The sequence below is a fragment of the Bemisia tabaci genome, chromosome 7 (genome assembly GCF_918797505.1).
Source record: "Bemisia tabaci chromosome 7, PGI_BMITA_v3".
NCBI classification, from domain to species: Eukaryota; Metazoa; Arthropoda; class Insecta; order Hemiptera; family Aleyrodidae; genus Bemisia; species Bemisia tabaci.
Window position 1 is genome coordinate 42,227,556 of NC_092799.1, and position 26,038 is coordinate 42,253,593.

Consider the following 26,038-nt stretch of genomic DNA (forward strand, 5'->3'; position numbering starts at 1 on the left):
GTAATTTTTTAACGGCTCTCCATTGCGTAAAATTATACTTGAAGAAGTATAAGTAGAACTAAAAGAAGATAATATTTGAGAATTTTTGACCTTGGAGGGAGGGGATCGAAGCAGAAAGGTTACGGTGCTCAATGCCCTAAGGGTTGTGGTTTGACAGACAGCAATGGAGGTTAGGTGTCGTAGAGCGCGAGGGAGTGCTATAAAACGACCAATATGTGTGTATGTTTGTTTGATTCCTCGTATATAACAAAGCTGTCGGCATGGCTAGCAAGATCAAAAACACTCGGGATGTGAGTAACTTTGGTCAAGAAAACAGGGGGAATACGCCGCCGCACCAAGACGTGATTGACGGTGTGCTTAGCGCTTTGCCAATGCTTAATGGCACCCCCTCCCTCCCCCCTTGACCCTTCCATTCTCCATCACCCCCCTCCCACTCCCCCACCCCCCGATCAGTGATCGCCGACCCCACAGCGCATACGCTCAAAGTGCGTGGTCTGTTTTCATTCAAGCCCAAAAGAGGCTCCAGCCTTCCTGAACGAAAACCGCGCAACTCGTCGTCTTCCGTGCGAACGAAGGAACGTAACTCCATTTCAAGGTTGCCAAATTGGGTCACACAATTAAATTTGTTTTACAAAAATGTACCGGTGCAATTTTATCCAAAATTTCCCTGATTTTTGCATGAAATGTGAGGAAAAATCAGCGCAATTTTCAGTTAGAAATGCTCAAGATTCTCTTGGTTAATGTGCAATTTGCGAGGGGAAATTTGGCAGCAATGAAATGGAGTTACGTTCTTTCGTGGAGGAAACGACGAACTGTGACGAAACCTCCTCTTAAGATACGCGTTTTTTCTCTCTGGGAGATATAGCATACTGCCGTGCTAAGAAAGAACGTCGTGTGAGCCTTCAGACGTTGCCAAGTTTCCTTCGATAAAAACCTGATTCACTATGAAAATTATGAATATTTTTCTCCAAAATTTTCAGACAATTTTATGTGCAATGTAATCTAAAATATCTGAAAATTTCAAAGGAAAATGTGCATGAATGGCATAAAAAATACATGTTATATCGAGGGAAATTTGGCAACTTTCGAATGTTTATACGGCGTTCTTCCTTAGCGCGGCAGCGTAGTGGAGTGCATCGCCTGGAAACAAAGACACGAGTAGAGGAGGAGAGAGCTATCGACATGAGATGCTGCTGTGATTGAAGGGGCAGAGGGCACTCGCTGGCCCCTGTCCAAAAATGAGCACGCGAGAATAATTTTTATGAACCACCGGAGTTTCGTATCCTGCTCGTCTTTCCTGGTCGTAAAACCCCCGTCGCACCCCCGCCTCCGCTGCCCTCTCCGCGTTACTTTTTGCAACGCGCGTAAAGCAACTACACTCCATAGAAAAAGAAAGTGCGTCAGGGTGGCTAAAATTAGAACCAAACACGAGAAAATATAAGAACTCCCGCAGTTTTACGCTTCCCAACTTTTTCATTGCGGTGAATTTATCGATTCGGTGAATCCAACTTTGGGATATTTTCTCAGCGAGTCCACGCTCGAGATTCATTCCTTGAACCAGTGGATTTGTTTTTTGTGATTTTTCTTCTTTTTCTTCCTCTCCTACCTTTTTTATTTTTGGTCAAGTCTCGAGCCACAATTTGGAGACGGTTCATGAAACATTGTTGACTGCAAAACTTTTTGTGCATCCATAGCACGGTATACAATGATGAAAATAAAATATACTGCAATAATGATGGGCAGACGGCTGTGGAGTTGCATCATAAAACAAATTAGTGATGCGAGTCTGAGCGTTGTCTAATTTCATTTTGAAACTAGATTAATGCTAGTCTCATGGATTTAATCTCAAAGTTGTAGGTGGAGACTTTCGAGTAGAAGTTAGATCTCTTTTTTGATAAGCTCAACCTAGTTATTGCTGGTAACATGACTTCGTTCCATCTGGAAATCCTTTACATTTCAGGCGTTTTTAACAATTTTCAAAATGAACTATGGAGGTTTCGATGGGCAACGTAAAACTTTAAACTTTGAGTAACAAACATTTTTTTTTTTGGGTGGAAATTTTTCTCGTGCTCTAAGATTCACAAAAAACAAAATTGTGTCACCAAGAAAATGAACGACGCACCTCGATGAACGCAGAATGCGAGCACAGAGCACAGATTGGTGCACCATAAACTAGACGGTATTTCTCATACAACTGGGTCTTGCTATAAAATTCACAACTACGATGATCGCTGTTTCAATTTTTGTCACCGAATGTTTTTATGCACGTCGGCATGATTACTATAAACTTTCTAACCCTCCAAGTTTTTATTTTTTATTCTTGTTATCATAAAGTTGTCACCTCCTAGACGGAAAGAATTTAACTACATTTCAACGTTGTAAAATTTCCACTCACTATCTATATTTCCACCAGAAAACTGTCGAAAATTTATGACTGAAAATTTAACTTAATTTCGCTAATCATTACATGCAAACATCGGCGAAATATCGACGGACGTCTGAGATAAATTTTGCAACTTTAAAATGATGATATGTCACCTTTTTGTCAGAAAACCGAAGAATTATATCTGAAAAAATACTACACTGATTACTATCGTTTGCCGGACATCGAAAGGTCTCAAAATACGACGGCTCTCCTCATATTTCTAAGGATTGCCTATTTTTATTTTTTAATGAAAATTGGATACCAAGAGCTCGTTACGAGTTGAGCCACGTAAGTCTGGATGAAGTACCTTTTAGTGCTTGAGCTTGATATCAAGCAGCGATGAGTTTGGGTCTACTAGGGGAAGGCTCTTGGATCATAGTACAGACTCTTCGAAAGTTTGACGAGAAAAACTACTCTTGACGCAATCGAATTTTCGCTTAAATCGAGAACCAGCCCTATTAATTTAACCTGATTTCCTTTTAATTCAAGCAAAACTTCGATTGAATCAAGAATACTTCTTCTTGTCGATTTTTTCAAAAGTCTGGACTCTAAACCCACACTGGAAAAAAACACATTGGATCTAGAGTGCAGACTCATGAAAACATTGACAAGAAAAAATACTCTCGTTTCAATCAGATTTAAGCTTAAATCAAAAAGAAATCCGCTCAAATTAAGAGGCTTGGTTCTTGATTTAAGCAAAAATCCGATTGAATCAAGAGTACTTTTTCTTGTCGATGTTTTTAAGAGTCTGGACTTTAGATACAACGTGTTTTTTTCCAGTGTCGAATTTTATAATAAATGCCGACTTGCCTTTCAAAGAGAACTTCTTCCCTTCTTTCCGTCTGGAAAACGTGAGAAGGCTCGATTCACATCCGCCGTCCTTCTGTAATTGACCGTAGACTACTCATGCCGGAAGTAGCTGTTCGGTGCATCTTCAGGTTAGGATTTTGATGGATGGCGCTTAATATTAACCTGGAAATGCTATTTTAAGCCGAGGAATCCTCGCGTGTTATTGAACCAATTTCTATGATTGTTTCATACAAGAATATAGGGCCAACATTCCACCAGGGGATATTACGCCCGCCCACGCGAATCATGAGCAGAGCTGATCCGAGCGAAATTCCCTCGAATAATTTCTAAATCAATTTTTTGATCCCACCATCCTCTCCTCATAATCAATTCAACTGAAAGTAAATCGTGGCCAGTGGCTTGGCGTGAATTGCGATATATCGATTTTTATGTCATTTAAACCTGTGGAAAAGGATCGATAAACAGAGTGTTCGCAGCGAACGCCTTGATAATCGATTCTTTATCGTAGGTTTAAATGGCATAGCAATCGATACATCGCAATTCACGCCACGGCACTGATCGTGGCTATCCTATTCTTCCTGAACATGACGAGGGATGAGGTCAAAAATTCCGCTGATATCAGTTTCATCCACTAGAAAAAAAACACATTGGATCTTGAGTCCAGACTCTTAAAAACATCGACAAGAAAAAACAAGCAGTGAACTCCAACACAATGTGTTGATAAGGCGCGTCATGAACTCGCACATATCAACCCCTTTAGTTTTCATTTACAGAGATTTCAAAAAAGGCAAGCAGCACAACAAGAGAATTCACGATCCAACGCTGCGAGGTCAACGACGCACCTTGACGAGATATCGTGTATTGTGAATCTAGAAAGCTATTCGAACAAATTTAAGTTTTTTGATCTGCCTCAAGCAAAATCTTATCAGATTCTTGAAGAAAAGTGCTACGGAAAAATTCTGTCGAACTCCTAGAAGATAAAGTCGATTTAAAGGTATTTTGGGGCTAAAATACCCAAATCACCGGTATTATAAATCCCGTTATATTATTGAAAAGAAATTGACTTGATATAAATGCAATTGTATTGAATATGTCTTGATTTTGTTATTTTAAACGTCTTTTCATGCAAAGAAGCTCAACCATGTCCATGCTTTATTCATTCATGAATTGAAAGTAAGCAATCCACATCCCGAAAATCTACCGATTTGCCGTAAAGAATCGCAGAAACTTGATATACCAGGTCGATGTACCCACTCTTTGAATTTACCAATCAATTTAGTGAGTGCACGTATGTGAAAGTCAAAATGCTATAGTCATTTTGGGTGCATTCATTTTTCATGAAACAATTGTAAGTAATTTCAATCCCGAAAAACCATAAATTTTCCGTATAAAATCGAAAAAATCAAAATATATCGACTCCCTGGCGTGAAAATTAAATTCTACGTGTGAAAATACTTATGTATCGATATGCTGAACAGAATGCCCGCCTCTCCTCGTAATTTACAAACCGTTCCTATACTCATCTCAAATTTTTTCTCAGAGCTTTGTGTTATTATCAGCTTCCATTTAAACCCCGGTTTGATGGCCGAATCGGCTGCCCAAAAAGCAAGCCATTTTTGAAGGGCTCTATGAGAAATTCGTGATATTATCAGCTCTCAGGAAATCACCCCATGGGTAAAATTGCTGGTATAAATTTTCGAGTGCTTAAAATAATCGTATTCAAGAAACTAAGGCATTAAACTATGGAGTCAATTTCGTTTTAATAATATAACGGGATTTACTTGTCTTCAGGTCAAAACTCATATACGGAAGCCCCTTGCAAGAGGCTAATTTTTTGTAATTTCACTCAATTTTTTCTCCTTTTTATAATTGAATTGCTTGTCACATTCTGAGGTCAATCATATTAAATTGTAATTTATACATTTATTTTTTTCCCCCTTCATTTTATTTTTTGTTTGGAGAAGTTTTGTTGATTTCTTCGGATTTCGAATACTGCTGTAACTTCTCTCCTATTTGGCCGATTTTTATGAATGAGACCTCTTTTAATTCGTGTTTCAACGGAGAGTAAGGAAAAAATTGCTAAAAACTCGCGAAACAAATTTTTTTTGAAAATTGGGCGAATCCTAGCGTGACGATGAAATGGTTAATGAAGCGTAAGTAATTGGGCGAGGGGCTGAGGATCCCGGCCTCGCTTGGCGACCGTCATTAGCTATTGTTCGTCGAGACGCCGCGCCGACGCAGTGATCAGGAGCGTGGGGAAGAGAGGGGTAAGTGGATTCCTGTATGAGCCACGTTTAGCTAATGGTCTAATGAGTCTCGAGGCTCATCACAGATTGCACTTACACAGATTGCACTATCAGAGCACGGGTACCAACTTTTGAAAAGTATAACAGAGGTGTGGAGATCTGTCAAAGCAACGTTTTGAACAAAACGGAGGAGTTAAATTCTCATTCCGAGAGTGCCGACCTGCTCAGCCATCCTCGAATCAGTTCGCTTGATTCTGCTTATATATGCATATTTTAAATCAGCGCGTCGTACTCTTAGGCTTTTTTTAAGAAAACCAAGTAACGTAGATTCTTGGTATTCACTGCACATAAACTAGAGAGCCCCAGAATGAGAAACAACTTTAAATCATAATTATTGACGGATAAATAAACTTTTTACACGCTTTGGAAAATCTCAGAAGTTCGCGGTAGTCACTTTTCGGTAAGGAACTAAGGGACTCGGTTATTGTATCGAGCAGGGTTCGAAACGATCGCAAAGGCGGTATACTACGTATACGCGCCAATACTCTCGATTCAATCAGAATCTAGCTTAAATCAAGAACCAAGCCTCTTGATTTGAGCGGATTTCCTTTTGATTTAAGCTTAAATCTGATTGAATCAAGAGTATTTTTTCTTGTCAATGTTTTCAAGAGTCTGAACTCTAGATTCAATGTGTTTTTTTTTCCCAGTGTACACTGAGAAAAAAAGTTCAGTCATGTGAGCCGAACGTACTGTGTTCAATATCGGCCGATTTTCTCGGTTCATGCAACCGCTCTCTCCGTTCTGGAAACCGTATCTTCGGGTCATGCAACTGAGCTTTTTCGTTGGTTCTGTTCGGGTTGAACGCTCGGTTGCATGAACCGAGGATACGGCTCCTGGAACCGAGAGAATGGTTACATGAACCCAACAACACGGCCGATATTGAACACGGTGCATTCGGCTCATATGATCGAAGTTTTTTTCTCAGTGTACTGGTATCAGTTAGATCCGCCAAACAAAAGTCTAGTGATATCAGTATAGAATCTCTCCACTCGTTTTTAGCCAATTCATATGAGAGATTATGTAGCTGGTGTCAGGGCATATGTTGAATTGGCAATGTCTGATATCCCAGAAACTAAAAATAGCATCATCCAAACATGAGATGCAAATCTTGATTATTTTTATATTTTCAAAAAAAACTTGAATAAACTGATCTAAAAAAAAAAAAACTTGGTACGAAAATGTGGAAAAATGTATTCATATAAATGGTATTAAATTACTGATATCAAAGAAATGTCTGCTGCTGTAATTTGGCCCAAAAAGAATAAGCCAACCCACTATTTTTTGTTCAGAGCAGGACCATATTGAGGGTGGCACGTGAGAAGCGGCTGCATCAGTTGTCATCACAACTAGGGGACTAAAATGAGAGAATAGAGAAACGAAAGGGAGAGGAAGCAGAATGAAAAGTAACGATGAGTACCGCTAAAAATTCCTTTATAGACGGGAACTGTATTTGACATGAGTGGAGAGGATAGTTTTTTTTTTTTTTTTTTTTTTTTTTTTTTTTTTTTGCAACCTTGAATATGAGCATCGGGTTAGAGTTAGTACACATCCATGCTCCATGCTTTTGAATATTTAGGAATAAAAGCTGTGTGAAGTATTTTTCTGCAGATCCACTCGTCAGTTCCTTGAAAATTTGTCGCCACCGCCGGGATTCGAACCCAGGACCCGGGACCTATTCTTCTAGAGTCAGATGCGCTGACTTCTATACAGGCCAACCCGGGCGGCTTAGAGGATAGTTGCTTGAGAGAATTTAGAGACTTGAGGTTGTGTCTTAGGGTCTACGTTCGACTCATCGAAAATCGCAAGAGTAACGTGGCCCTCTGAATCGAAGGGAACCGCGGGGAAGGTGTCCCTCCGCCCCGCTTTAATTTTCGCCGTTAATAGAGTCTGGTTTTTACGATGACCGGAAAGATCGGAGGGTTCGTCGGTGAACGTGAGAGAATGGCATGGAAATAAAAAGCGGCGGGATTTAGTGTTCCCCGAAGCTGGTTCGGATGAGCCTCGATGAGCTTGCAAACGCCACTCGCAGCGAGCAGATCTGCGTGAAAAAGCGACTATATCCCGCGACGCGCCTGGAAGGAAATCCGGGCATTCGTCACTGCTTGGCAATGGGAGAACCCCCTCGAAATAAAAAAGCGAAGACCCGCGCCGCGAACATAAAATCAAAAAGAAGGCGAAAGGTCACCGTACGACGACGGCGACGCGACGATCAAGCAACTTGCGGCGGCGCCGCACACTGGATCGAATCGATCAGAGAGGCTGGACAAAATTTGGAAACTTTAAGCTTATAACTCCGTTTATACAAGGCTTTAAGGTTCTAAAAGTGGTTTTATTGGTTCCCTCGTGACATTTTCTACTATAGGAACACCCCTCGAAATTCAAAATGTGACGAAATAAACATCAAAATTCGCAATTTTTGTTAAATATTTGGACGTATTTCTATCAAACGGACCTAAGCGCCATAGGGTGAGGAGGGTAGAGGGGGGCTTGGATTGGCGGCGGAATCGGGCGTCCGGCATATTCCATCCTATACTCGCAATGCTTTTCCATGACGCTTAGGTCCGTTTGACAGAACGCGCTATCCGGGATTCTAGATTCCTCAAAAGGAACTTAAATTGACGCTTAGTTCCGTTTGATAGAAATACTTTCATTTCATTTCCGACCTCACTAAAGACTCGATCCACCGTGCGCCGCCGCGCCACCGAAGGATTACCCCTCGCCGCTGAAACTGACATAAAAAATATTTCTTTTTGATAAAGCATTGAACACGTGAAATTCAATTTCTCATTCCGAACACCGCCCGGTCGATATTCTGATAAACGCATCCAGAGGGATACTCGCTCATCCCCGTCCCATTTCACGCTCAAATACTCGGGTTAATTAGTTTTTTTGACCGGCGGCATTTTCGAGTGCCCCCCTGTCGCCCCGTTGACGCGAGTTGATCATCATAAATTTAGTGGTCATCCCCAGGGCTCCGACGCGTCAAATTCCGTGCATGTCTTTGACTTTGAATTTTTGCCACAGGAATTGGGGCTGTTCATAAATTACGTAACGTCATTTTTCCCGTGTTTTGACAAGCACCCACCCCTTGTAACGCAATCGTAACCCTGGTCCAGACAATCCCAAAATAATTACGTAACATTAACTTCGACACCAACCCCCCTTTTTACAGAAATAACTCGAGAGAATCCGGACTGAAACCTGGAGGAGGGCATAGCTTTCAAAGTTCCAAAAAGGGCAAGTTTTAAAAAAACGCACGAAGTTGCAATATTGAATGATTGAAGAGAAAAGTAAAGAGTCAGGAGTAATCTGACTGCAAATTGGATCATACTTAGCAAACAGGTAGCAGCGCGATTAAAGTAATGTAAAAATATTGCTTCTTCATATTTACCAGAAAAATCTCCCAGAATAGGAAACAGTTTTGACTTTCCAAGAAAAAATTGTTGATTTTGAAGGAAAATAATTATGAAAATTTCAACACTGTGCGTGTATGAAGTATTTTTAAAAGAAACAAAGAAGTTGCACGATTTTGGAAACACTGTAATCGCGCTTGTTGCTTGCTGAATTCATGCAAGCCAATTGTCTCCCGTCAAATATTTAAAGTCGAAAAAAAAAATTTAAAAAAAAAAAAAAGTTTAACGTGGGAACAGTCGTTAAACTTTGCCCTGAATATGGATTCTTAGGGGAGGGGAATCAATTTTAGACCTTTTTCTCAATGCAGACTTGATGCGATTTTTTGGGTTTCTGTTAAGCGTGGTCCATTGATTTCCATCTTCTTTTCCTTAAATGAATGTAAAAAAACCCACTCGTTTTTTAAAAATACTATCTCCCGGGTGTGTTCAAGAGTTTAGCGACTCGAAAAGACCATCTTCAGGGTGTAAATTCTTATCAGTGGAGAGGCGTGAATGATTGACTATCAAGGAAAAAAAGCACGAGGTTGTTGGATGACATGGACATTTCAAATTAATTGTGGTACTACCTCAACTAATTATGGTAGCACCCCAATTAATTATGATAGTACCCCAATAAATTAGGTAACTAACCCAAATGTTGTGGTACTACCCTAACTTGAGTTGCGATACTAATACAATTAATTAGAAATGTCCATATCATCCAACAAATTGGGGTAGTATCCCAATTTTAGGGGATAACCCCTTGACACTTTTTTTTCCGTGATCGATATATTTCCCCATTTTGAGTCCGCGGTAAAGAATCGATTATTTAGGTGTTCGTTGCAAACACCCTGTTTATACAGGGTGAGCGAAAAGTCCCCGACCCCCCTCTAACTTTTGAAAGAATTGAGCTAAGGAAATGAAACTTTAAGAATGTTCCTATCTCAAAGGGGACCATCTTATGAGGGGGTCAAAATTTTGGTCCCCCCCTCAGAGGGAGACAGGGGCCCCCCAACTTTTTTTTTTCAAATAGCAACCCCTATTTTGTGATACCTCATTCGAAAGAGCATAAAAAACTAAGAATTTTGGCGCAAACCGCAGATCAATATCTCAATTTTTGACCGAGTTATGAAAGGTCAAAGGTCAAATTCGACCTATTTTCAAAAAATCATAACTCCGGTTCAAATTATCGTAAAGAAAAAAATAAAACGGGAAAATTTACCAAATTGTGTTCGCTTTTACGTAAAAATTGCAGAAATCACTTCGATTTAATTTTAAGGGGGGGCTCGGACCCCTAAATACGTCAATTCAAAGGTCATTCAATTTTCCTGCGAAATAAGCCAATTTCCTCTGGATTTGCCTCCACATTATCTCAGTAAGGTCAAAATCAGTTCAACATTACGTTGGCAAGTCCCCAAATTTCGGGAAAAGTTAAAAAAACGAAATTTAAGGTGATTAAATTTGACCGTTTAAATTTCGTTTTTTTAACTTTTCCCGAAATTTGGGGACTTGCCAACGTAATGTTGAACTGATTTTGACCTTACTGAGATAATGTGGAGGCAAATCCAGAGGAAATTGGCTTATTTCGCAGGAAAATTGAATGACCTTTGAATTGACGTATTTGGGGGTCCGAGCCCCCCCTTAAAATTGAATCGAAGTGATTTCTGCAATTTTTACGTAAAAGCGAACACAATTTGGTAAATTTTCCCGTTTTATTTTTTTCTTTACGATAATTTGAACCGGGGTTATGATTTTTTGAAAAAAGGTCGAATTTGACCTTTGACCTATCATAACTCGGTCAAAAATTGAGATATTGATCTGCGGTTTGCGCCAAAATTCTTAGTTTTTTATGCTCTTTCAAATGAGGTATCACAAAATAGGGGTTGCTATTTGAAAAAAAAAGTTGGGGGGCCCCTGTCCCCCCCTGAGGGGGGGACCAAAATTTTGACCCCCTCAAAATATGGTCCTCTTTGAGATAGGAACATTCCCAAAGTTTCATTTCCTTAGCTCAATTCGTTCAAAAGTTAGAGGGGGGGTCGGGGACTTTTCGCTCACCCTGTAGATCCTATTCCAACGTTTAAATTACAGATCAATCGATATATCGCAAGCACGCCACGCCATTGATTCTTATCTGAAGCAGATTTGAGACTGAGTGAACGCAAGGCAACGTAAGAGAGGGCACGGAAATCGCAACCCTTCTGCTCAGGAGTAGATTTATATTCGGACTCGCGCACCGTGTAACCTTGCGGGGTGCAATTGCATTCTCGATGCTGACCTTAGAAATCTGATAGCAATCTTCAATCGCAAAAGGTGAGGCGGGAAGCGGTCCGACTTTAAATCAATTCGGCTCGACTTAGCGCTAATGATAAGGTACTACCATGCAAGGTCCATTTAGGTTCCGCTTCGTCCGTTCGTCACACCACATCGGCGGATCCAGCGAATTGGCAACATTCCTTTTTCTGTACTTGAACCCATTGAAATGTATCGATTCTCGGAGGGGCTAGACGCCCCGGCAAGAATCGATTATTCAACACAGGTTTAAATAGAGAAAACGTAGTGTTGCCAAATGGGAATATTGCATGTGTGAGGAATTTGCGATTTGACTGTTGATTCTTATGTAAAAGTTCGCGAGAAACACGATGGTGCCACTGGTTTTCTCTGATATCATCTTCCAAGCTCAAAAAAAACTCTCGAGTTTAGGCCAAAATAGAGGGGATATCCCACGCTATCCTGAGAGTCTATACCTCTACATCAAAACAAACCTCTATGCAAGGATAGGGAGCAAGTACATTAGCAGGGTTGCCGTGTTTTCAGCTTTAGAGTCCCCGAATAAAGTGGCAGCCCTGTCAATGTGGTTGCTCCCTATCTTTGCATGGAGAGTTTGTCTTGATGTAGTGGTGGACTCTCAGGATAGCGTGAGATATCCCCTCCATTTTGGCTGCAACTTGAGAGCTTTTTTTGAGCTTGGGAGTTGATTTCAGAGAAAACCAGTGGCACCATTGTGTTTCTCTCGAACTTTTACATTAGAAACTTTTACATTAGAAACAAACACTTTACATTAGAAACAACTGTTACATCAATGGTCAAATCGTAAATCCCTCACACTTGCAACATCTCCATTCCCGGATCCGCCTCTGTCACACTATCAACAGCGCATGGCGCCTACAAACCTAAGTGGATACTTCACGCATTGCACAATGCTTGAAGTATCCACTTAGGTTTGTAGGAGCCAATGCGCGTTTCACGCTGGCCGCTCGCCCGCCGCAGCACTGCTTTCACAGCATAGTGAGCGTTCTAAATCATTATGAAATTTGAATTGTGAATAAGCAGATCGGTGGATGAAATCAACAAATACGTACATCAAAGTGCTACGTTGAGGGTGTTTTTTTTTCTATAAGAGCAAAACTATCCGGCAGGTCCTCATTAAAAAGTTCTGTGAATTTTCATCAATTCTAAGAAAATTTCACAGAACTGCAAGGAAACATTTTGATCGGTCTCCTCGAAAAGTACAAAATATAATCGAATGTTTCCAAACGTTGCAATTTAGATTCGCATTTATCGCTTTCAGCCACAAACTTCAGAGGATTTCCTTTTTGAAGTTAAGCTAATGGAGCATTTTCACGTGTCCGAAGTTTGATGAACTTCGTTTTCAAGTGACAGGCAGACTAACGGGTAAATGAACACGAGATCCCCTCGCTTCATAAATGGAACAATTATTGAGGGCGATATGATTAAATGATCTAATCTGATATAGCGCATAAGTTTAAACGGTAAAAGCCACCAGATGGAATCACTAAGCGATGCATTTTCTCACTTTCAAATCCATTTTTATACTATTTCCTAAATCAGAACAAAAGCTCAGAAAACACTGCGAAATCAGATCTTCAAGCACTCACAGATGAAGCAGGAACAATTGCGCTTGCAAATTGACCATTCCTCGGAAATTTTCAAAAGGTTCCGTTTACAAATATTCTCCTGTATAAATTAAATTGCTTGATAAAATTTTGGCAATGGCATGTCCTTTCTGCTTAGCGTGTCACATTTTTCAGTAAGGAACCGCTATTTCTGGCTCGAGTTTTAGAGATACCATGTATATGCAATGACTTTCTCTATACGCGTAATTTCGTATACATCCAGACTAAAAATATTAGTTCTTTGTTGCAAAATGAAACCCAATCCGGATGACCCCAAGCAAGGCAACGTCGTGAGTTTGGCGTGGGTATACGGAGAGACCGCAAGAAAATTTCAATTATTGACAAAATAGCGATAAGTCTATTTTCGAGCGGACATAAAATGAGTCGGTCACGTGGTAACGCCATATCTTCCGCCGTGTCTGTCTTAATGTCACCAGTCGGAACTAACTCGGACCCGAAATATCCGTTTGTATTATATCGCCGAGCCGTGTCACTCAGCCAAAACCCCCGCCACCCACCCTTCCGATAGACGAGCATCTTTACTTATTCAGAGCCTATCTTTTGTGCAGATTTGTCGATTACAGAAAGTGGGTCTATTGTGTCCATGACAAATTCATGGCTCCCTTGATTTGGGCCAAGTGCGCGCACGTGGTGCAGCAAAATTGCAACGTTGCAGATACTGCGCAACACTTCCTTTTTTCGGAAAGCCCTTCCTTTTTTTTTTTTTGGTGCGCTTTCAAAAGCTTCAGAAAAACTTTTTGAAAACTGCACGATCATTAATCTGAGATACATATCGGGGGCCAACGAACAATACCACCTAACTATCAATGGAGATGTTGCACGTGTGAGGAATTTGCGATTTGACTACTGATTCTTATATAAAAGTTCGCGAGAAACACGATGGTGGCACTGGTTTGCTCTGAAATCAACTCCCAAGCTCAAAAAAGCTCTCCAGTTGAGGCCAAAATGGAGGGGATATCCCACGCTATCCTGAGAGTCCACCTCTAACATCAAAACAAACTCTCCATGCAAAGATAGGGAGCAAACACATTAGCAGTGATGCCGTGTTCTCAGTTTTAGAGTTTCCAAATAAAGTGGCAGCCCTGTCAATAAATTTGATCCCTATCTTTGCATGGAAAGTTTGTCTTGATGTGGAGGTGGACTCACAGGATAGCGTGGGATATATCCTCCATTTTGGCCTCATCTTGAGAGCTTTTTTTGAGCTTGGGAGTTGATTTCAGAGAAAACCAGTGGCACCATTGTGTTTCTCGCGAACTTTGACATAAAATCGATGGTCAAATCGCAAATTCCTCACACATGCAACATCTCCATTTAGGCAAAAAAGAGTTAGCGACTTTACCGCACTTCACAGTATAAAATACGCTGGAGTGCCTTTATAGGGAGTGTATGGACAACTCGAAAACTTGGAGGTTAGGTTTGATCGGGTCATGGAGCTCTTGGGGCCCAACATATTAGCCATCCTATGAACTCGAATTATCCAGTGATACTAATTTTGACGATTCAACTCCTCAGTATGATCAATTATTATACAGGCACGTATAAAACTTTTGATATCGCATACATTTACTCAATTTCAAAGTTTTAATCCTTAAAGGCGCTTGCTTGCAATATGTTGTCGGTCATATTGAGGAAGCTTCCAAATACATAAGTTGGCAGCGGCATTTTTCTTTTTCGTTTTTCACGTTGTCGCCTTTTTGGGCCCTATGCGACCAAACTTAGTTCATTAGTTCACTTTACCGCACAAGTTCGGTTCGACAAACCGAAAATTGAGTTTGACGAACCGAATTAGTTGGGATGATATGGAACACCGAACGTTGGTACATACGGTCGAACTTTTTTTTCCATTGGCATAGCTAAAATCTCAAAATTCATTCTCGCTGAGGGACATTTTAGTTTTTTACCGCACCCGCACCCGTTTTTAGTTTTAGTTAGTCAGCGCAGCAGTGGTCAATCGAGATAGCGAGTGCTGCTGGTATCAGGTGATTGAAGTTGGACACCCAGCTAAAATTCAGTATATAATCTCGGAGGTGTGATTCTGACACGTTATATAAACTCCTTCAAGACATCAAATATGCAACCCCTCTACAGATGTGTCTAAATAGTTATCGCCCGGTGTTTAAGGGCGTACTTGAAGGCACATTTTACAACCTGGCAGCTCAGTGAGTTCTCCCATCGGACTTCAAACTGCCGTGGTGTTGTTTCTTCAGTTTTTCCTTCGTAATTTCCGCAGCGCTCCAAGCACGTTTATTGCCTAGAAACTTGCTGTAAAATCAAGTTAAGGGACTTGTGTAGCTTGCAGCCTGCATGGACAAATTGGATGCCAGTCCTAAGATCGCCACTTGCCGTCCAATGAGAATCACACGATGTTTTAAATATTTAGAGCTGCTGCTGGATGGTCAGTGATGCCACGATAAGGTCCGAGGCCTCTTTTAGTTCCTACATCACGAGTATTTGTGTGATGCAATGGCTAAATAGCTGTATAGAATATATGATTAAACAACTCTAAATCAGGAAAAATTATTATAATAAAGTCATCATATCGAAAGCACTCTTAGCTTAAATGAATTTATTTATTTTATGTCTGGGAAACTCATGTGCAACTTCATCAAATTTTGATAGATGTGCTTAGTTTTACATGATTATTATACAGTCTTTTTATGTTTTATATGCATTTACCGCGATACATATTAAAATTAAAACAAATCCATTGAATAATTAAGTACAATGATAACTTTGATAAATAAAGATGGAGTGGGTTCAAAAGTTGGAAAAGCTAAATGTGGTAATCACTTAATTGACAAAGCTACCTTTAATTTAGTATTATGTGTGTTATAAACCGGCGAAAATCAGTTGGACTTTTAGGCCGTAATTTAACCTAAAGATTTTCAAGACAAATTTCATTTGAGAATGTCTAAAGATTCAAATACATTATCCGTCCACACCTTGATGTTTTTCAAACAACCAATCAGCTTTGGTACAAAATTAATAAGAAAATATCATCTCCACCTCCTGTTATTGAATACAATTAAGGTGGTATTTTATTAATGAAGAATACCTGTCACTTCAAAATCATACACTGTCCTTAGTACGTACTTTCTTCATTACACACAAATTACAGTTGAGCGGTAGACAGAATGAGGGTCAAACATAGGAGCGGAATATGTGATAAAAAGTGATAACACGCCCAAGTGATATAAGTAAAATAAATATAACAAAATGAGCGTTTCAACAAGAATCACACAGCAGCAATTGCAAATTTCACCACGAACCGCACAGTTCTAATCGCACAATTTCTGTCCAGGATTTGTTAATTCATTTACGTACACGTTACCTATTTTAACATTATAAATATTTAAATCATTTTGTATTGAAGATGAAAATAAATCCATCGTGTGCTTTTTTTTTTAATTCGTTTTCTACAGTGGTACATGCGGTTCTTCCAGCGTACATTTGCGTAGAAAATAATCTTGTACAGAGGTGGGAAGTGCCCATCCCACTGTTGAAGCTCCTGGATTCACACCCCACCTTGAGAGCGCTACAAGTTCCTTGACGGTGGAATGATTTTTACCTAATTAATTAACACGTTTCGTCACTCAAATACGAGTTTGCTTTTAAAGGCCGGGCTCTGCGGTTGTGCAGGGGAGTGCAAAAGTGGGATGGTGAGTTGGGGGGTGGAAAATGGCGGGAAAAGGGGGCACGGAGTATACGCGAGGGGAGCTCCTGTGATTAATTGCATTTTGTCTATTGTTCTCTTAATCCGCTGTGATATGTTCTTAGTTTGGAAAGTAAGCCTTTGCAGTTAATCCGGCTCTAAGTTTACGAAAGAATGAGAGAGATTAGGGAATCCACAAGTTACAGATTATCGTTTCTCTTCGAGTCTTGTGAACATAACATAATGTCGTAAGGCTATAATCAATGGCTTCGAGCCACATGCCCACTTCACACGTTGAAAATGACAGCAGGAAGTGAGCCTATGTAGTCGTTGCTCGACGATCGTAATTTTGTACCGGAAGTTGTGTTTTTTATTTGGTTTGGACGGATTTTATTAAAACTGTTCAAAGACAAGCTTATTTAACCTCATTGAATGCTGAATTTCTCTCGCTGCCCCGCAAATTTCTAGGTTGCATTCAACAGACGCAACAAATACTCCCATTTTCATCTCTCCTTTCCAACGCAACAGCCGTTGCACATATGATTTTTCAAAAATCTCGCTGTGAATAACGTCGTTTTAATAGGCGAAAGAATATATGAACATTGTAATGCTGCAAAATGTTGCAAAGAAGCTGTTGGAGGTTTTGAACTGAAAAATCTGTCGATTTTCCCCTCTGGCTGTACGTAAAACTGAGCAGCACGTTTTACACAAATTGCGCTGTCATATATATTTTTTGGCAAAATTGAATTGTTTGAGCCAATTCAACAGTTTTGAATTAGAGTTGCGTTCCTTCGTCAGGGATCCGACGAATGGAGATATTGCATGTATGAGGGATTTGCGATTTGACCATTGATTCTTATGTAAAAGTTTGCGAGAAACATGACGGTGCCACTAGTGTTCTCTGAAATCATCTCCCAAGCTCAAAAACAGCTCTCAACTCGAGGCCAAAATGGAGGGGATATCCCACGCTATCCTGAAATAATTCCGGAAGATTTCCTTCCGGAGATCTCACCTCCGTTCGTCTATTTTCATGATGTACAGGGTGTCTCACGAAAAACAAGCCACCTTGAATATCTGCCGAACGCGTCGGAATTTCGAAAAAACGGTAAAAGACGTGTTCGTTTATATCGAGGGGGACACCTTTTGGCGTATTCGACATTTTCCCAAACCGCGGGAGGGGCGCGGGGCGGGGGGTGCCCCACCCGTAAGTCGAACTTTTCAAATGGCACCCTTACTTTTTTATTCCAGAAATCAATTCTACGCAAAAAAACAAGCCACCCTGTCCAAACCGAATGTAAATCGGACAATTCTTCAGTGATTGACAGAGTTTGAAACATTTTTTTCATGCTCTTTTCAAAAATTTCCCACGCCCAATGGAATTGCTGTATCAAACCAAACTCTCCGCCAAAAAAAATTCTTAAACATGGCACTTTTGATAAAAAAATAAAAAAAAATCTGCTGCACTCGAAATCTGGAGCACGCGGAGCCCTTCTTTGCGACACTAAAATTCGTTATACCGAACATTTCCGAGGGGCGCTCATCGGGAGGGAGTAGTAAGTTTTAGACAAGAATTATTAATCTTTTTCCTGAAGCATAAGAAACCGTGTCCATGAAGAAGCAGTTAAGTAGAAAAACAAATGGATTAGCTTTTTTTTTGGGGGGGGGGGGGGTGTCAATGACTTGAGCCGGACCTTGATACTTCTGAGGACGCTATTTTACCACGATGCGTTGTTTTTCTACTTAACTGCTTCTTCATGGACACGGTTTCTTATGCTTCAGAAAAAAGATTAATAATTCTTGTCTAAAACTTACTACTCCCTCCCGATGAGCGCCCCTCGGAAATGTTCGGTATACCGAATTTTAATGTCGCAAAGAAGGGCTCCGCGTGCTCCAGATTTCGAGTGCAGCAGATTTTTTTTATTTTTTTATCGAAAGTGCCATGTTTAAGAATTTTTTTTGGCGGAGAGTTTGGTTTGATACAGCAATTCCATTGGGCGTGGGAAATTTTTGAAAAGAGCATGAAAAAAATGTTTCAAACTCTGTCAATCACTGAAGAATTGTCCGATTTACATTCGGTTTGGACAGGGTGGCTTGTTTTTTTGCGTAGAATTGATTTCTGGAATAAAAAAGTAAGGGTGCCATTTGAAAAGTTCGACTTACGGGTGGGGCACCCCCCGCCCCGCGCCCCTCCCGCGGTTTGGGAAAATGTCGAATACGCCAAAAGGTGTCCCCCTCGATATAAACGAACACGTCTTTTACCGTTTTTTCGAAATTCCGACGCGTTCGGCAGATATTCAAGGTGGCTCGTTATTCGTGAGACACCCTGTATATTTTAATGGATATGTTGCATGTGTGAGGAATTTGCGATTTGACTGTTGGTTCCTATGTAAAAGTTCGCGAGAAACACGACGGTGCCACTGGTTTTCTCTGAAATCAACTCCCAAGCTCAAAAAAAGCTCTCAAGTTGAGGCCAAAATAGAGGGGATATCCCACGCTATCCTTAGAGTCCACGTCTACATGAAGACAAACTCTCCATGCAAAGATAGGGAGCAAATACCTTGACAGGGCTAGCCACCTTATTTGGGGACTCTAAAACTGAAATCACGGCAACCCTGTCAATGTGTTTATTCCCTATCTTTGCATGGATATTTCGTTTTGATGTAGAGGTGAACTCTCAGGATAGGGTGGGATATCCCCTCCATGTTGGCCTCACCTTGAGAGCTTTTTTGAGCTTGGAAGATGATTACAAAGAAAACCAGTGGGACCATCGTGTTTCTTGCGAACTTTTACATAAGAATCAATGGTCAAATCGCAAATCCCTCACACATGCAACATCTCCATTATCGAAGGCGAAACTTTTGGATTTCAAATTGTTTCGGGTTTTGATTGTTTTGATTTGTTTTCAATGATCAGAGACGGACTCCCTTAGATTTCCGATTAATCGATCGATGAAATGATTGTCCGTCCCTAAATCAGTTTCCATTTGATTCCAGCTCTTATTTGAATCTAAAATCTATGTTTGTGTGTTTCAGACGCTGGAGGAGGGATGTAGGGGGTGCGAGGGCGACATCGTGTCGGAGGCGACGGGCGAGTTGCGGAGGGCGCAAGTGGCCGGCGCGGCGCCCACAGCTCAGCGCCGCGGCCATAATGTCAACGCGCCCATTTTCAATCGCTGAGGCCAACTCGAGTTTCGGATAGCGAACACATCGTAGAACCGCCGTCTGGATGGTTTCATGATGAGAAATGGAATCACCAATAACAGCAACATTGTCAGTGGTGCCGCCAAGCATCTTGTCGCCGACGACGCCCAGCAGCTCCTCACCGCGCCCAAGTTCTGGCTCCGACCAAGTAAGCTCGCAATCCGCTTTTTTCTTCCTTTTCTTGGACTTGCGCATGCGCTAAGTAGATTAACAGTACGCCTGATGTGTTATTAACACTATAGCCAGGAACACTAAAGATGAAATTTTTAGGAAATCCATGTTGTGACCAGTGGCGGAGCATACGAATGATCGATTTTCGATATTTTATCTTTTAAAGCTACTTTAAAGAATCCATTATTAAGGTGATTCGATGGACGCCATATTTTGTGTCAAACCGACATAAGATGTATCGCATCGATTGGTTCCATTTTCTCAGCCATTCTTCATATTTCTCGAATTTTGAGATCGCAATTCTGTTGCCAGGATGCTAAAGAGTTCACTTACTGATATTGACCAACAAATTCAACCTAATGAAGTCGTAGTTTTTCAACGGGAAAAATATCGCATTTGAGTGCAGTTTTGATAGCATTATCGAATGCGATATTTTTCCTGTAAAAAAACCACGCCTTTATTATGTTGAATTTGTTTGTCAAAATTGGCATGTGAATTCTTTAGTCTCCTGACAACAGAATTGCGATCTCAAAATTCGAGAAAAATTAAGAGTGGCTGAAAAAATGGAACCAATTGATGCGATATATCGCATATCATTTTGACATTAAATATGGCGTCCATCGAATCACCCTAAGGTTTTAGTTGCCAACACCTTGTTTGTCGCTTCTTTTCCATAGGTTTAAATGGCAGATCAATCCATATATCGCAAAGCACGCCACACCACTAAGGCGCATCATCTATTTTTATGCTTTTGTTTGTCTCAAGCATGAGGGGAAGGTTGATGCAATATCTGGCTGTTTTTTTTTTTTAAAAAAAATCGATTGCCGATATGCATCGAGACTTTTTGTAAATCGACCCAGATTCACTTTGGGATCTTATCTCCAAACTCGCGTTTCTCTTCTTTTTAGCACCCCGCAAATCGGTCTCTCGGAAGACGAGAACAAACCGGCGCTATTGCTTAAACATTTTACAGAATGGCTTTTAAACAGAAGAGAAAGTCAAGAATCGAATGTTTCCAAAAAAACAGCGTTGAGTATTTGTCCATTTAAAAAATGAGGTAAGACAGTACTGTCGTGCTAAGGAAAAACGCCGTATAAAAATTCGAGAGTTGCCAAATTTCCTCCCAGAAAACAGCCATTTTTGAAGAAAGTTATGTATATTTTTCCTTGAAATTTTCAGGAAATCTAGGTGAAATTGAGAACAAAATTATCGGAAAAATTGGAGGAAAAATCTTTAAAAGTTTTCCCCGAAAATTGGTGATTTACGGAAGGAAATTTGGCAACGTCGGAAGGCTCATACATCGTTTTTCCTTAGCACGGCAGAGTAGGTCTGCAACGTCGCAAATCGAGATATACGTTCCCGCAAACCGTCGATATTACCCTTATTTATCTTTATCTTCCTTCTATCCTTCTTCCTCGTCATCATCTTCTTCTCCTCTTTCTTCGTCATGTTATCGTCCCATCTGTTCTTTTCCTCCCTGTCTCTCACGTTTCTCTTCTTTTTCATAGAATACTTTTTTCGATTTCTAATTTTTCACTGCGTGGCATATTAAAGTAGCGCAATAATCTCGGCTATCCGCGCTTCAGTTACCCGCGATTTGGATTATTTGCCGTCTTTCCTTTCGCGGTTTTTTTCTAGGAGTAATAGAATAGGGAAAGGGCCCAATCTCTTCAGATCTGGAAAAAACTCTCTTTAAATGCATTGATAAGATCGCAGTCCAGAAGAGTTCGAAAAATCGCGGCAAACACAGTGCGGCCGGCATTAAACGTATGTTGGCGCCTGCAAGAGTTTTGGAATACTTCATGCATTGCGCCAAGGAGCGCGGTCGGCGCGACGCCCATATCAGCGCCTACAAGACTGCATGAATACTTCTCGCACTGCGTCAAACGCAATGCAGTCGGCCAGTTGGCGTGAAATGCTTATTAGCGCCAACAAGACTGTAGAAATGATGTAGGACTGCGTCTTATCATTCTTGACTTTCCACTTCAGTTTTCACCAAAATGAAAGGGAAAATATGTACCCTCATTGTAACGATTCAGAAATTCGGATGATATTTAATTCTTTGTTGGTTACATCAAAAGAAAATAGAACAAACAAAAATATCGCGTCAAAATTTTCGATACTTTTATTTGAAATCATTTAGGTAAATTCGCGGAAACATTTCAGAAAAACTGTGTGTCGCATTTTGAAAACATTTATTAACAATAAATTGTAAAGTAAATATGTTGCATATTGTTGCAATCAGAGATAAATATACGCTTTCTCACGGGTGCATCCGTTGGGTTTTGAATCAATGCATCTCTTAAAAATCTCGAACATGATTATTCTACGATTTTTTACGTGTAGAATTTTTCAGTAGTTGGAGGCCGCGTAATAACGGTAACAGGCTCTTATTTCACTTTTCAAAGGTTTAGGAAAGCTCCCTGGGCCATTCGTGTTGCGAGGGCTATCCATCGAGAGGAAACATGCCCGTAATTAAGTAAGGGGGGAACGAACAGTCCCCCGCGATGTAGTTATCTACCACAAACTACCAAGGTTGCCAAATTAACGCTTCTTCGTTGAATATTGAATATTCGCGCAGACATGTGATTTTCAGGACTAATAAAATTTGCGCCATCCTATACATCTCCAAAATGTTAAAGAAGGGGGCATTTGCGCAATCCTATCGCAGCCACTTGCAACGGACACCTTATTGCGATATATATTAATCGATTGCTTTACCATTCCCTCATATGGAGAAATACAGTAGCGTGGCGTGCTTTGCGATGTATCGATCGTTATGCCCTTTAAACCTATGGAAAAGAATCGATAGACAGGGTGTTCACAGCGAACACCTTAATAATCGATTCTTTACCATCGGTTTAAATGACATAAAAATCGATACATCGCAATTCACGCCACGCCACTGAAGAAATATCGATAATCGATCACTTACGCCTCTTCACTGGTTTTGTAGATCCTTCGGGAAATCCAAGGGCGTGTGGGGGGGGGGGGGGAGAAAGAGAGATAGAGGAGGGAAGGGATTTGCGGTAGATTGAAATGACGGGGACGAGGAAAATGGAACACGTAAGAGTGATTTGCGGAATGGAAGGCAATGGACTGAGCGACGGGACGGCGCGGTGGACGATCGACAGGGATAGGGACAGGGGACAGGTCGTCTGCAATCGAAAAGTGAAGCCCTCCTAAAACAGAGAACATTAACATCGATGTGGAGCACACTGGGCCACGGTCAACTCCGAGAGAGTTGTGTCCAGTCCCGCTCCTGGTAATCGATGCACCGCACTTCTGCCGCGCCGAGGAAAAACGCCGTATGAACCTCCAGGCGTTGCCAAATATCCTTTGATAAAACACAAATATCTTGGTAAATATGCGAATGTTTTTCTTCCAATTTTTCATGTAATTTTGTTCACAATTTCACGTAAAGTTCCTGAAAATTTCATGGAAAAATATTCGTAACTTTCCTCAAAAATAAGAAGTCTATCGAAGGAAATTTGGCAACTCTGGAATGTTCATACGGCGTTCTTCCTTAGCACGGCGGACTTGGCTCCTCTATTCTTTTAGAGAATGCAATCAACGATGAAACTTCGGAAACACCAATTTCTATCGGCGCACAGTGGAGCGAGCTAATAGAATAGGTCGGGGATGAAATTATTGGTTAAAATTTCAAATTTTAATGTTTATTTTGTCACAAATTCAATTTCAATGGGTGTTTCGGAAAGAAAAATTTACGAAAAAACAATAGAGTCATTCTTGAACTGTTTTATTTCATATTTTCAAAAATATAAGTTTTCAAAATATGCAGATTTTGTCCGATTTCTTCTTTTGATTCGGTCCAGGGTACGACGCCGTCTGATTTCCATTCTATTTAAAACTACTAATTCATTTAAAAAAAAAAAAAAAAAAAAAAAAAAAAAAAAAATAAAAATATAGGAATATTGCTCCCGATTGCAAAAATTTCTTTTGAAAATCGCACTGGAAAAAAAAAAAACAAACACATTGGATCTAGAGTCCAGACTCTTAAAAACATCGACAAGAAAAAATACTCTTGATTCAATCGGATTTTTGCTTAAATCAAGAACCAAGGCTCTTAATTTGAGCGGATTTCCTTTTGATCTAAGCAGAAATCTGATTGAATCAAGAATCCTTTTTCTTGTGAATGTTTTCAAGAGTCTGGACTCTAGATCCAATGGCTTTTCTATTCCAGAGCGCGTACTTCTACTTCCCCTTAATGATAGAAGAGTCTAAAGATAAGAAGAGTGTCCTCGAAATAGCCTCAGTTGTTTTTAACGGAACGAAAACAAACAAATTGGTAAAATGCATTGCAGATTTTTTGCGATAGCATGCCTTCAAAATTGAGGAGTAGAAAACGCATGTTGATGACGGTGAGAGTGTAGCGAATTGTCCGCCCAAGTCCCCAGGGTAAGACGTCTTTCCATTTATTTTAGTGGTGCTAGAGACCCTGTGGAAAATCGACTCTTCTTTTCAAGTTCTAATTTGAGTCGCCAGAGCCCTACCGACATTGAATGACTTATAGGGGAGCTCTCATGTTCTATTTTCTGCTGCAGACGGAAGATTAACTTTTTTGCGATTTTTGACAGTGTGGCAAGTAAAAAAGCGAAAGGTTAAAGTGGACTCAGGACAGAAGTATAAAAATTGGCAAAACTACGGGTCTTGGGAGGTTATAATATGAATATCAATTAATTTTTTTTCACTAGCCTACTTATCATATTGTTTTAATCCTGAAATATTCAGCAAATGTGGTTAAATTAAATATAGATGTCATTTCAAAAAAATGTTGTGGGAAGAAGGTTTCAGAAAACTCCGAAACAGAAGATGTGCCAATTCTTCTCTTAATACTAAATTTATACAAGGTTGCATCACTCTTGTGTGAATGATATTTGACCACTTAATCTCCTTTTATTATTCGACCAAATATAGGATTGGATCAAAAATATTTAATCGTTATTTTAAAAAGTTGATTGTTCTACCCTTTCAAACAGTGACTGGTTCTAGCATTATTATTAGTCCAATAATTCGAGAAAAGCATACATACATAAAGTCGCGATTATAGCGCCGCCTCGCGCTCTGCGACGCCCAATCGCCATTGCCCCCTATCCTCCCAGAGATCATCAGGCAATTGGCACCTTCTGATCTCCTCCTCCACCCCTTGTCGCCAACCTTTCACAGGACGTCCACGCCGTCGCCTTCCGGGAGGAACCCAATCGAAGACCTGCTTGGGCAACCGATCATCTGCCATCCTTCGCACATGTCCATACCAGACCAACTGCTTGGACCTGATATCGTGCACGATGTCCTTTTCCACACCCATTATCTCGCGTACCCTTTCATTGCGGATACGCTCTCTTCTCGATATCCCAGCAGACCTTCGCCAAAAGTCCATCTCGGTTGCCCTAAGCATGTCTTCAGTTCTTTTCTTAAGTTGCCAGACCTCACTCCCGTAAGTTACGATACTCTTCACGATGACGTTGTAAATTTTCCTTTTGGTCTCCTTGGAGATACTCTGGTCCCAGAGAACCCCATTTAGCATCGCGATAGCTTTCCTGCCTTGCACATTCCGATCTTTAATGGCCCGATCCAAATTTCCGTCCTTAGTTAACCAAACTCCGAGATATTTATACTCTTCACAGTCCAGGATCTTCCGGCCATCCTCCAGTTCAATGCTTTGCTGATCACCACCGATAACCAACTTCTCCGTCTTAACCACATTTACTTCCATTCCCCACTTTCGGTATACTTCCACTAGCTTCCGCGTCATGTAATTCGCATCTTCTTCGTCCTGAGCTATTACCACCTGATCATCAGCAAAGCACAGAGTATAAAGGGTGCCATCTTCACGTAGCGGGACGCCCATTCCCGAACAGCATCTTTTCCATTCCTTTAAAACTTCTTCCAGGTACACTTTAAATAAGGTTGGCGACAAACAACACCCTTGTTTCAGTCCTTTAGTAATTAAAAACCCCACCGATAACTCCCCATGCGATTTAACCCTAGAGAAAGCCCCACCATAAAATTCCTTAATAGCACTAATTAGTCCCCCACTAAAACCCCTTTTGTTCAAGGCTTCCCAAAGTTTCATCAATGGCACACTATCGTAAGCTTTCTGGAGATCCACAAACACTAGATGTA

General features: G+C 40.6%; 1 protein-coding gene across 1 annotated transcript in view; it reads left to right on the forward strand.

Annotated features, from left to right (window-relative positions):
* The window catches only part of KCNQ (KCNQ potassium channel), a 232,919-nt gene that overhangs the window by 10,654 nt on the left and 196,227 nt on the right, over nt 1–26,038 (forward strand). The window contains exon 2 of the mRNA XM_072302603.1: nt 19,553–19,868. Within this exon, the coding sequence (XP_072158704.1) occupies nt 19,754–19,868 (115 nt within the window). The 5' untranslated portion in view covers nt 19,553–19,753. The remainder of the gene's footprint in view (nt 1–19,552; nt 19,869–26,038) is intronic.